Source organism: Engraulis encrasicolus, chromosome 3 (assembly GCF_034702125.1).
Source record: "Engraulis encrasicolus isolate BLACKSEA-1 chromosome 3, IST_EnEncr_1.0, whole genome shotgun sequence".
NCBI classification, from domain to species: Eukaryota; Metazoa; Chordata; class Actinopteri; order Clupeiformes; family Engraulidae; genus Engraulis; species Engraulis encrasicolus.
Window position 1 is genome coordinate 53,111,177 of NC_085859.1, and position 13,410 is coordinate 53,124,586.

The 13,410-nt window shown below is 44.8% G+C and overlaps 2 protein-coding genes across 2 annotated transcripts in view; both read right to left on the reverse strand.

Moving 5' to 3' along the window:
* Positions 1-2,001: 2,001 nt before the first annotated feature.
* On the reverse strand, positions 2,002-9,054 carry LOC134445510 (UDP-glucuronosyltransferase 3A1-like). The gene is made up of 7 exons (XM_063194567.1): positions 8,828-9,054; positions 7,382-7,483; positions 6,558-6,678; positions 5,386-5,914; positions 4,160-4,391; positions 3,013-3,232; positions 2,002-2,542 (listed from the first exon to the last, which is right to left on the reverse strand). Exons 1-7 carry the CDS (start codon positions 8,916-8,918, stop codon positions 2,278-2,280), a joined length of 1,560 nt encoding a protein of 519 aa, XP_063050637.1. The 5' UTR covers positions 8,919-9,054; the 3' UTR covers positions 2,002-2,277.
* Positions 9,055-12,197: 3,143 nt separating this feature from the next.
* spef2 (sperm flagellar 2) overlaps positions 12,198-13,410 on the reverse strand; it is a 39,322-nt gene continuing 38,109 nt past the window's right edge. The window contains exon 38 of the mRNA XM_063195695.1: positions 12,198-13,261. Coding sequence (XP_063051765.1) covers positions 13,241-13,261 — 21 coding nt within the window. The 3' untranslated portion in view covers positions 12,198-13,240. The remainder of the gene's footprint in view (positions 13,262-13,410) is intronic.

The following is a 13,410-nucleotide window of genomic DNA, read 5'->3' on the forward strand; positions in this document are numbered from 1 at the left end:
GTATGATAAACTGAATCAAATGACCAATATCTCATTGGGTACAGTAGGCCTACATAGCTTTCGAGTCGATTCATGACTGTGGGAAAGAAACAATTCACGCCGGTAAGCCTTTTAGCATGAGTCAGTCCTGCGTTGTCATTTCAGATTAAAGCCAAACTGCATAAATCAAAGCACCGAACATGCTATAGTCCAAATCAATTTATCTTCCACAAAGATGAAATGACACACAAACACCAAATGTGACACTGGGTTGCCATTGCAGCGTTGCCAGAGTCTATTTTTTGCCAGGCTTTGTTTCCTGTTATAATAGACTCTCCCCTCTAATTAACCGAGCGGTTGGCTAGTTGGGCCTGTCTGCTATTAACCCTTAAAGACATGGCTGTCCCTGTTAGACATTTGTTATGGCCAGAATTGAAGTGTTTGGTTTGTTCGGGGCTTTTTTTGCTTGCACAGTACTTTATTTTTTTTTATTTTTTGATGATCTGTGCATCAGTTTATTTATTTAGGCTACTTACGGTATATTGGCAGGAGATGAGGTGTTCGGGGGGCAATCGCTATTCCGACATAGTGCTATTCCGACATGCCGCTATTCCGACACTTTTTAGGGGTTAGGGTTAGGGTTAAGGTTAGAGATGTCGGAATAGCGGCATGTAGGAATAGCGGCGGACGGTGGAACACGTGTCGGTATTCCGACAATAGACATTAACGTCGGAATAGCGAAATGTCGGAATAGCGCCACGTAACCGAGGTGTTCAACTTCCGGTCCTTGTTCAGATCAAGATCAAAACCTCATGGCCCTGCTGTAGCCTAACGGTGCTACTAGACCGGCGACCCAGGTTTGATTCCAACCCGGGTCATTTGCCAATCCTTCCCTGTCTCTCTTTCCCCACTCATTTCCTGTCTCTCGTCCACTGTCCTATCAAAAAAGCAAAAAAGCAAATCTCATGTCATGCCATTAAGATGGAGAACAGAATATCAAAACAATGAAGAATTCTGAAGGATGTGCAATCTTCTCTCAAAAAAAATAATAAAACTTTGCCTTTTTGTTCACCATCTAGGAATGTGTACACAAAGTCTATTGTAACAGAATGGCAATGGGCAAGTGGTTATATGTTATACGTTATGTCTATGAAGTTAAGTTCGTCATAGAAAAAAAGACTGTCGCAAGCAGAATGGTGTGTTCTAGTGTAGTTTGTTTTTACTTAATTTCTTAGAAATGCGCATGACATTCTCGCTAAAATAAAAATCTAATGTGTGAATTGCCTGGCGCAAAGCTAAGGTCAATGTGTAATTCTGCGAAAGCAAAAGGATGTTGGTCTCTTGATAAGACCAAAAATACAACATAAAAGTGGATACACAGTAAAGCACATGCACCTTTTTTGGTTAGCTCTTCTGATAAGTCTCGCACATTTATTCATCACACCACAGCACCCCGCATGTTCATTTCACAATACGCCTTCCAATGCAAAGCTGCACACAGACACATTTGTTTATTCTGCCATTGAAACTTTATTTATTTTTTATTTATTTACAAATTATTCAAAGTGCAACACAAACACACACACACACACACACGCGCACGTACGCACGCACGCACATGCACACACAAACACAAAAGCAGAAATGTACCACTTGCCACATGCAGGTAAAATAATTTATTTCTCAGTAGATGGTGAAAGACACTCACACAAACACATGCAAGCACACATGTACGACACACACCCAGAGGCACACCTTGTCACCAGGCTAGGAGGGCAGCCGCTTGAGGCCCCTAAGTTCCTAGATGGTGAATAACAGCTCACACTTTTCTACAGTAGTGACAATTTTGTTTAAAATGCTTTCACTTGAACTTCACTTTCACATGAATTTTCACTTGGGGCTCCAGCTGACCCTAAAATCCCCTCTGCACACACCCAAACACGTATACCAATGCACACACACACACACACACACACACACACGCACACACACTGCGAGCGCGTGCACACACACACGCACGCACGCACACACACACACGCACGCACACACACACACACCAAGTCCTTCAGAACTGCTTGACTTGTGGCTCTGAAGAACCACAACTGCCAATGTCAGGGGCCCGAGCACCTTTAGTGTGATCAGGAAAGCCATGTCCAGGAGGAAGCGTTGGTACCACTCTCTCTCTGTCTCTGTCTCTGTCTCTGTCTCTGTCTCTGTCTCTCTCTCTCTGTTTCTCTCTCTCTGTTTCTCTCTCTCTCTCTCTCTCTCTCTCCCCATCGCGCTCTCTCTCTCTCTCCCTCAGGCCTGTTTGAGCTTGCTTCGTCCACTGTAGCTCTGAAAAGCCACTAGTACCAGCGCCAAGGGCCCGAGCACCATCAGTGCCATCACCAGGGCCACGTCCAAGAGGCAGCGCTGGTACCAGGCCTGCTGCAGGGAGGCGGGGCGAAGGTGGGCCCCTCCCCCACTGTGCAGCACATGCTCCACCCACTGCACCAGCCGCTGGCCTGGAGGGACCGGCTGTGAGCGGTGCATCCTACTCAGGGACCGGGCCGACGCTTTGTACCTATGACAAGGGGCAGATGGGGGCAAGGAGGGGGGTTTGGGAACAGCGGTGGGGGGGCATGGGGGGGATGGAGAGAGGAGATGAGAGTCCTGCGTTCCAAATTGCACTTGATACAACACATGATACAACACAACACAAAACAACAAAACTGAACACAATGCATAAATGCCGGTTAAGGCTTGGTTTAACAAATGACAGAGTCATTACATGTATATGTATGTGTATATTATTTTTTTCTTCTTTTCCTCCAGAAATGTGTCAAAGATGCACTTACCATTTTTAAATTTCAATCTCACGTCAGTGATTTCAACTTTAAAATTCCAATGTACAATTTACAATTATATTATTAGAATTGTAAATTATTATCTTTTTATTAACCTGTGGAAATTAGTCTTCCCTAAAAACAAACAAAACAACAACAAAACACACACACACACACACACACTTCCGTGTTAGGCTTCTTTTCTTACCTGTGGTCGGTGATGAGTGTGGTGATGGTGTCGCTGAGCAGGTCTCTGTGGATGTCTGTGGGCCTGAGTGCCAGTCCCAGGCCTTTGGCTCTCACCCTCACCAGGTTGTCAAACTGGTCCCCGAACAGAGGCACCCCTAACACGGGCACACTGTGGAACACGGCCTGCAGGATGCTGTTCTGGCCTCCATGGGTGATCAGGAGACGAGCTTTGGGATGCCCTGAAGGAGAGGAGAGGAGAGGAGAGGAGAGGAGAGAGTGGAGGAGAGGAGAGGAGAGGAGAGGAGAGGAGAGGAGAGGAGAGGAGAGGAGAGGAGAGTGGAGGAGAGGAGAGGAGAGGAGAGGAGAGGAGAGGAGAGGAGAGGGAGAACAGAAGAGAGGGAGAACAGAAGAGAGGAGAAGTTCCTTTATTTATTCCAAAGGAATTGTAAGTGTCTAGCAGTTTACACATACTGTAATACAAGATAAAGTGTATATACATTGCAAGATGGATCAAATGACACACAACTGAATACAGTACACGCAGACATACTGTACGTAGGCCAAACATATGGCACATAGCATACATAAAGGCATACATAGAGAAATACAATAATGCACAAAAGAGGGAGATAGACAAAGCAAATTACTGGTTCCTTTGGGCCTCTCAATGCATTACATTGCATTACACTTCGCTGACACTTTTATCCAAATTGACCTACAGGTACTTTAAGTACAGGGTATTGGTTACAGTCCCCGGAGTAGTGTGTGGTTAGGTGCCTTGCTCAAGGGCTCCTCAGCCATGGGGTGAGAGAGGAAATAGGAGGGTGGGATTAGAACATGCAACCCTCTGATTTACAGCCAATCCCCTACACCACTAGGCCACGGCTGCCACAATGCTTGCATAGTCAGTGTGTAGTGTTTTTGAAATAGGTCCAAGGTCCCACCACTTTGATGTAGTCTGTTAAACCTTGACATTTTTACAATTTTCATCAAATTACATGTTATGTATTAATGCAATGTAATGTAATGTAATGCAACACTGAGGCATGTGGCCATTATCTGAAAGTCCTTCAGTCATGTTCAATAATGGAACTCAATTATTCAAAATGTCATACCAAGGGCTGTATAGAGATACAAAAAATACACACACAAGAGGGCCATCATACCCAGCAAGTCATTCTGAGGCAGCCACTCCACCAGTTTGACGTTGGGCGCAGGCTGCAGGTGGTGGGGCCAGCGGGGAGCGTGGTACCTCCAGATGACAGCCTGGGGGACGCGGGCGAATGCTGCGTTCATCTCCCTCAATAGGTCCTCCAGGGGGACGGAGGAGACCATGGAGCCAAGAGTCACCACGATGAAGCCAGACTCATCATACAGGCCTATGAAATCCTCCAGCTCCTGCAACGAGAGAAGAAAAGTATTATTATTACTATTACTGTTTAATGTACTGTAGTTTTCCATAGTATTTATAGTACTATGGTACTTAACTTTTCAATGACTATTACAGCGTGCCACTGCCACTGGTGGTACAGCCAGGGCTTGACACTGGCACCTGCCAAATGCTGGTAAAACTTGGCTGGTAATACAGTAATATCATTGTCACTAGTCAATTTGGCAGTTAGCTTTTTCTATGGCATGACATATCAGAATAACCTATATTCGGCACTTAGCCCCTTGTGTATCAATAGTTTGTATCTAAGTTCAAGAAAAAGCCCAGTTACTCCGTTTCTATCTGTTTGATTTATTTCGAAGTAGACAGCTGTACACTCATCTTCTTGTTTTAGCATATCATCTTCTGATGTTAGATACAGCGTCATGATAAAGAAAAAATATCAAATTTGAGGCTAGTAGAATACCTGAACAGCTAGTGACTCTGGAAAACCACTAGCCACAATGGCCAGCAAGCACAAATGTTAATGTCAAGCCCTGGCTACAGTGTGCATTAGGGGCTACTCTTGTGGCATTAGATTGCTTTTTTGATTTTTTAAAAATATGTTTTTATGGGCTTTTTGGTCCTTTATTTCGGATAGGACAGTGAAGGTGCGACAGGAAGTGAGTGTGGAGAGATGGGGCAGGGTTGGGAAATGACCCCGTCCGGACTCGAACCGGGGTCCCCATGGGCATGCAAGCGCAAGTGTGGGGGGCTTAGCGCGCTGCACCACAGCGCCCTCCAATTGCAATTTCTAAAGCTATCATCATCATCATCATCATCACCTAACCCTAACTCAATTCTTCTCTTGGGTTATAGACCCTACTACTCCTCTCCAGGCAATTCAAATCTACATTAGCCAGGGGGGTAATCGTCAATTCTACATCAGTGACATGACAAATATGTAAAAGAACCGTTCTAATATCTATGAGAGTAGACTAGTAGAGCAAGTAGGTGCTGTACCTGAGCCACTGGCTTGGCAGGTTTGGACAGCATCCCCCCGACCAGCACGGTGTAGGGCATGAGGGGCTGAGGGAACTCCAGGGAGAAGTCGGTGTTGAAGGCCCAGAGCTCCGCGCGGCCGTACAGCTCCGCCATGGCAGGCGCAGACAGGAAGTGGCGTTCCCCCACGTGGCGGAACTGCTGGTGCATCAGCTCCTCTGCGGCGGGGGACACGACGGAGAACAGCAGGTTCTTGACCCGTTCTAGTAGGCCCATCTGGTCCGACAGCTCCGAGTTGAAGACGGGGACGTACGACAGCGGGCTGGGCAGGCCGACGGACACGGGCCCGTTGAGGGTTCCGGGGTAGAAGGCCACGTAGCGCAGGCCCAGGAAGCTGGCGACGAGGAAGGAGCAGGGGTTGAAGGCGTCCAGCAGGGCCATGTCGAAGGACTCCTCTCGGAGGGAGGACATGAGCTCGGAGTCGCTCAGGATCAGGTCACAGTGGTACGCCAGGTGGCCCATGAAGCTCAGGAAGCCACTGAAGTTACTCCTGTGAACAGCAGCGGGGGAAAGAGTGAGCTGTATTTTGCAAGCCTTCTGTGACTCCCCATTTATCTTACTGTAGGCCACTGATTCCCAAACTGTGGCTCTGGACCCTTAAAGGGGTATGCCACTATTTTGGAGCTTAATACAGTTAAAATCGTTGGCTGGGGTTTATATAGGTGGTAAAGTGTCTCATTTTTCATGTAAGCTGTTGTCTTGTTTTAAGACAAGTTAAAAGAGGGAGTATGTCACTAAGCTAGTGAAAGTCAATGCATCCATGTAGCATTGCTACATGCTACACGGATCCATTGGTCAAAAAAGGTACTGCAACTATGCTGCTCATTGAAACTGGGTTGGCTATCGCCAAATTTGATATTTACATGAAAGTTTACTAAGTAATAAACAAATATTTTCTAGTATGGTCCAAGTTGAGTAATTTTTGCAGCTAAAAATGGCTATTTTTGGAAATTCAAAATGGCGGACCATGGAGAAGATCCCCCTTTTCATGTATGAAAAGTGCAATTTTTCCAGTCATAATGAATGCTTAGAATTTGGTGGTGGTGGTAAGTATTCATGAAAAAAGGTAACATTAGTGAATGGGCAGCATGAATTCTGGAAATAAACAACTAAAAAACACAAATAACTCCCACCTGCCAAGTAGAAACTCCTTCTGCTGCTGGAGGAACCAGCCGTTGTATTCCTCAATGTAACTCTCGCCAGGAGACCAGGTGCTCAACTCATAGCTGTCTGGGCGCCCAGCATAGTCCAGCCCTACAGAGACAAATCAGTGGACAATACTGTACTGTAGTAGGATTATGATACACAGGGTAACCTTTTGAGCAATTTTTCTACTGTATGTTAGTATAGGATGTTGTTTGGACTGTTAATCAACAGGATCAGCAGAGGACCACCACTCTTAATCATTCCATCAGGACAGTCAAATCAGAGTCAGGTCATGTCAGAGCCATCATGCTTTCACTTTAGCAACATCGCCTAAAAACTTGTCCTCTCTACTGCATTGTCACCTTTAGTTTCATTTGAAGACAGAGGTGTCAATGCCAGGTTCAAAAATTAGAAACCCTTCCACAGATGTAATCATGATAGGCACTCAACAAAGCTGGTGAAGACATCCGAGTTATTGTACATGATGAATACGAAAGGTGGTCTTCACTTTCTGAAAACAGGATTGATATACAGTATCTATGTATAGGCTCAAACAAAGCAAATGTGTAGGTAGAGTAGGCTAGAGATACTTTATAAATCCTGAGGCAAATTAAGGTCTCAAACAGCATAATAAAAAAAATCATAGACCCGTAGACCCATCACCGACCCGTATGCACGCCTGCACGCCCACATGCCCGCAGCCGCTCACCCGCACGCATGCACTGACGCACGCACTAATGCATGCACGCACATTTATAGGAATCAGCAGACATAAGCAGCCAAGTGTCCAGTCTCCTGCTGCTCAGCTCACCATTGATGACGGGGTTTCCCAGCTGTAGCAGCATGCGCACACGGTGACCGCTTTGGTGGAAGGAGTGCGATATCTCATCCATAAGCATGTAGTGACTGCCACCTGCAAAGAAAAAAACAAGCGCAGAGTCGGCTTTACCAATAAGCAGACAAGGCAGTTGCCGAGGCCCCCTCCAAATGTGAAACAGGCAACAGGCAGCCCCACCAGGGTAAATACCAGGGCAATAAAGAGAACAGGACAGCACTTCAAGTTCTGTGACAAAACTTGGAGTGCTGTTCTGTTCTCTTTATTTCGTATATTCTTGAGGAATGAGCACCCAGTTTTTTTTACTTTGGTTGAGTTGAGCGCGTTACACCCCTTAGTTTGATTAAATACCAGGGAAAGGCATTCAAAAGAGCCCCATGTCTAGATTTGGCCTATGACTCCTACCTAGATGGGAAGAATCTCTGTTGTTTAAGTGTCTCTGAGACCTTTTAATGTCTATGGTTGCATCTCTGCTAGGGTGGAATTGGCCAAAGCATAGTCTTTGAGAGGTACAGAAAAAAACTGTCACAACACAGTTTACAACACAGTTTCTTTCTTCACACACATATGGCTGCTCTTCCTCGATCACCCCAGTAGTGACACACACACACCGAGAGCCAACTCTTTACCGATCAAATCAGTGTTTTTTTTTTAACAAATGCCCCCTTAACCTCATCATAAGCCTCCCCATGCCCCATTGACTTCACCATAAGCCTGCTAATGCCCTCCTCAATATTTACAAGATGAAGTAGACTAATGCCCACAATGGCAACTGAGCACACAGCCCCTCAGCGGTATCCTTCTCAACACCCCAAAGGGCTCCCTACCACTCCCTGGAGCACTCCCCGTTGGCAAGCACTAAAATACGGTAGACGGTCAGACAAACTTATCCCAATGGCCCCATCCACATCCACACACATGACACTTACCAATCAAACACTCCACACACAATTCTCACTGATTCCGTTACCCACTAAACTTTCGGTGATAAACATGCACACATTCTCTTACACACATCGAGCTGCCAAGGGCAGCGGAAGGAGTTTGGTGCATTTGAGTGGTGGAGCATTTTTTTTCTTCATTATTTCTTTCTGCTGCACTCCACTCATTTGTCTGCAGCAAAAGTTGAGAAAGACTCATTTATGGAGCCCAAAAGTGGGGACACAAATTCTCCAGGCCATCCCTCTTTCCGGCACCTATCGACGCTGATGTCCTTAGAAATTAAATAGTGACACACATACACACACACACCTTATCAATGAAATAGTCAGTGACACACACAAAACATTCTCACATTTCCCACTCATGTCCTTGCTCATTAAATGTTTGTCAGTGACACACACATACATACTCAGACCCTAAATTTCCCTCTGGATTGATAAAATGACTCTACTCTACTCTACTTTTTGTTAATGAACGTACCAATGAGGCAGATGGTGAGGATCCTGGCACTGTGTAGGAGGATGAAGAAGTCAAGCAGGAGGAAGAGGAGGATGAAGGCAGTCACAGCCATGTCAACACAGCACAGCACAGCGGCCCTGTAGCAACCCCAGAGGAGAGGCAGACTCCAGTCAGGACACCGGGACTCTCTCTTGGAGCCACAGCTCTGACTGACGCAGCCTCCTCTTGGGCTGGAGTAGATAAGGACACCCAAAGGTCTGCTGGACAAAAAGGGCAGCAGCGGAGGAGAGAGACAGAGAGAGAGAGAGAGAGAGAGAGAGAGAGAGAGAGAGAGAGAGAGAGAGAGAGAGAGAGAGGGGTAGAGAGAGAGGGGTAGAGAGAGTGTGAGAGGGGGGGGAGACAGGACAGGGGAGCAGAGAGAGAGAAAGCAGGAGAGAGAGTGTGAGAGAGAGAGAGAAAGAGAGAGAGAGTGAGAGCTAGAGAGAGATGGGGGACACAGACAAAAAGAGATACCGGTAGCAAAAATTGGGGGAGAGGGGAGGGAGAGAAACAAGGAGAGAGAGGGAGAGAGAAAAAAGGATAATTCCCAACCCCCTTTCATTAACTTTCATAATGAAGTTTCACAATGGAGGGAAAGCAGAGAGCAGTTTCAGGACTTCTATTTATTTTGAGCACATTGGCGGAGCACCATTACTTCCAGCGAACAGGTCAGTCTTGCCAACTGTTATGCCTTCAGGAAAGCCGGTATTGAATATGCAGCATTTACTTGTCACTTTTTTGTTGTTCTCTTCCTAGCACAAACATTAATAATTATGTAAATTATTTTTTTCCTGCCATGTTTGTAGTCTTCATTTGTTTCTCACCAGAATATATCATATTACATTTTCAACAGTCCTTTCTCTCGCACTTTAATTATATCATTTTCATTATAAATAAAGGTTAATGATAAATATAGAAAATGTTGGCTACTTACTCAGCAGAGACTCTGATTCCTCATTATAACAGCCTTTTCAAAGAGCTCATCTCCCAAAAAGTCAGAGGTCTTCAGCTTGTCCAGAAATCTCCTGTCATCATCCAAACAGAGCTTCTACACGTCACACAAACATTACTCCTCCTTTTCCCAATGAGAAAGGTAAGGGTGCAATGTCTCACCTACACACACTCTTTCAACAGACTTACTGTAATCCTCAAAAACACCAGGGTATCCTGGTGCCTGGGAATTCCCATGCTATCTTGCATAATCGTTCTGGTCTGAAAGACCCATGGAAACCCTGGCTGAAATCTTTGCCTGTGTTTTGGGAACCCAAACACAGAACAGGGGGGAGGAGGGGGAGCAAGACATATTCATTAGACAGACAAAAGTTTGTATAGTTTGTTTAGAGATCCATCGTGTCAACACCTGATGCGAGACCAGCATTTCATCACGCCTCAGATAGTATTTTAAATAGTGTAGACCACCCTCTCCCATCAGAAAATGAAGAGGGTTCCCAGATTATGTCTCACTTGTGAGAGTCTGCCGATAGCCAGGTTATATCCACACTGACTTATACTGAATATCCTCAATTATGTGGAAATAACCTATTTAACATTATCAATCTTTCTAATGTAATGTAATGTAATGTGATATAATATAATTTTAATCATCTGCACAAATGATGTGAAATGATTAGACAGATCACTCTAAGCGCACTGAAATGTGTGCAATGAATGAATCACCCATTTCCTATTGAATGGTATTTAACCCTTTTGATACCCATACTGTACTGCACAATCAACCCATGTTGTGTGCAACGCTGTATGATCTGCCCACATTGCCCATGTTTGTTTGTCTTTGCTAATCAAATCAATTATGGAAAAGCCAGTAAGGATAGCAGTGGGGGGTGCCATGGCGGCCACTGGCACGAGCTTGGGCACAGATCAAGTATGCCCATTGCCAGGCATTTGCCAGAATGAGGATGATTAGCATAAAAGACCACCAACATCATCAACTCCTCCTGGAGGAGAATGCTGATTGTCAACATCTTGCAGTAATATGTTCTTTGATTACAATACAATTCTAGTACATTACAATTACATTTTAATGTATGGGAAGACATGTAGGCCTACCACTTAAGACGACTTATAGTCGATTGACAATGTGAAAGGTAACTCTGGTCTATATCCAAAAATAGGTATTTAAGGTCAGGGTATGAAAAAAAAGTATTTTTGCAACAGGATAAGCTGTGCACCTATCACCAGTGCATACATGTTCAGATAATTGTTTGTCAAACTACAAGCAATTGTTTTTTGAGTACATTTAAAGCACTATCGGGATCATATAGGTTAGTGGAAAAAAAAGTAGCCTACTTGATTTTTTTTTTTTTGGTCCAATTTGCCAGCAGCATTGCGTTATGTCAGTGAATAGCGTCTGTCCGTATTAAACGATGCATTCACTGCCAATTTGCGGAGTCGCATTGATGCTGCTCACAGACTGGAAAACAAGTAAAGTTACCATAACAATCTTCCACCGTCAGGCACTGATACGCTCCCTCAGCAGGCCCCGATTAGCGCATCGCCAATGCAGCATGCTTGACATGCTCATTCCCCACACAAAAGTCTCATTGTGGCCCGTCATAAAAAGTATGTGAAGTCATTAGGGATGGAGGGGGAGGGGGATGGGTGTGTGGGATGAGGAGGGAGAATGGGGGGGCTCAGCTGGGATGGGGGGGAGGGGGGAACTAGGGTCAGAGAAGAGAGGGGGCGGACGGATGGGATCATTGAGATGGGATGGTATAGAGCGGTGTTTCCCAACCTTTTTTGTCCTGTGTGTACCCCCCAAGCCATTTTGTCATATGATGAGTGCCCCACCTCACTCATGCACTATATACTCTGTTCCTCTATCCCAATGAGACTACACTCCATATATTTGTCATTACTACATGTTTCCACATATCCCCTGAGGTGTGCTTGCGTAATGCATACCCATAGTGGTACACTTACCCCTGGTTGGGAACCAGTCTGGTATAGGCTGGGGGTCAGCAGGGCCAGAGAGGGGTGGGTTCCTGGGACTTTGGTAGCAGGGCCGGGGAAGAGAGAAAGGGGGACCAGGGGTGTGGGCTCCTGGGGCTTTCATAGCAGGGCCGGGGAAGAGAGAGCCATTCACACAGTATCAGGGCCACCCTGTTCACTTCACAGGCACCAGTGACTTTGTGTGTGTGTGTGTGTGTGTGTGTGTGTGTGTGTGTGTGTGTGTGTGTGTGTGTGTGTGTGTGTGTGTGTGTGTGTGTGTGTGTGTGTGTGTGTGTGTGTGTGTGTGTGTGTGTGTGTGTGTGTGTGTGTGTGTGTGTGTTTGGATGTTTTATGACTGCTTCTCTTGTCTAGTTTATTTTAAAAACAAAAGAATGATAGTGAATGAAGTACCCATAAAGGATAATTTTATTGAAACCATTCATCGTTGCAGAATTAAGATGTTCGTATGGTAACATGGGGCATGATTACATGAAACCACAATGAGAACTGTAGTCAAAAGCACAAAGCATTGAATATACTTGCTAGTGACAGCATGGTTATAAGCCGCATTAGTGTCTATTTGTACAAGTGATAGTGAATTAAATATATGGACTTCTTGATACGAACGAACGTACTGTATGTTTGCTATGTGGATAAAGGGATATTTTTTGTCAGTTTACCTGTTTACATTTTAAATTGTGCTTTGGCAACATGTGCCTAAAAAGATGTTACATCATCATAAATCAAGATGGAATTACACAAAACGCCTAAACGGGGTCGTAGCCCCTTAATGCACACCGTACCTCCAGTGGCACACTGTAATAGTCATTGAACAGTGAAGTAACATAGTTCTACAATACCATAACATAACACAGGGCCTTAAGTAACGCACTACGACTTGGTCATTACCATCCTGGTAACAGCAAATTCATAACGCTGTGTCTTAACGGGCTATACCACATCAGACTTAACAAACGTAGAGGAAATGTGGGCTTTGAGTGCATTTGTGGAGCCAATTCAGACTGTGGAATGGGGTATGGGACAGGAGATTGTGCAGTGCTCGTATGTGTGTGCATGTGTGTATGTGTGTGTGTGTCTCAATGAATATATCTAAGCCATGTACTATCGACCTGTATTCTCCTCAGAACTGCACACCATTCACAGATAATGCTGTTATGCACCAATGCACCAATATTTTTAGTTATCCCCAAAAAACATGTTTTTTATAATGGCATTATGCAGACTGCATGAATGAAGTTTATTAAGGCCCGAGAGAGATGATTTTGTCTTGTTACTGAATTGTAGTGTGCACACAGCATCTTGTACGTGTTATATAGAATAATAACCAACTTTATTTGTGGGCTCCGGGTGTTTTTAAAATATGACGTCTGTAGTTCATGACCTGAGGGATCCTGATCGGTCCCCCCTCTTCACACTGCTGAGGTCCTAAAGGATCCTATGGATATCCTGTGGGTCAAAGGGGAAAATCAGACACACATTTCATGTATTAATGCTTTAATTAATTCATTAATTCATTCATTCATTCATTCATTCATTCATTCATTCATGCTTTAACTAATTAATTCATTCATTCATTCATTTATTTTCCTGTACTT

What these genes read in the sequence shown, in the direction of transcription:
- LOC134445510 (XM_063194567.1), bottom strand. Translation starts at nt 8,918, where the DNA reads ATGGCTGTGACTGCCTTCATCCTCCTCTTCCTCCTGCTTGACTTCTTC. An exon ending in CCTCACCATCTGCCTCATTG is followed by an intron (nt 7,484 to 8,827) that starts GTACGTTCATTA and finishes TTTTCTTTGCAG; the next exon opens with GTGGCAGTCACTACATGCTT. An exon ending in GCCTCAGAATGACTTGCTGG is followed by an intron (nt 3,233 to 4,159) that starts GTATGATGGCCC and finishes CCTCTCCTTCAG; the next exon opens with GGCATCCCAAAGCTCGTCTC.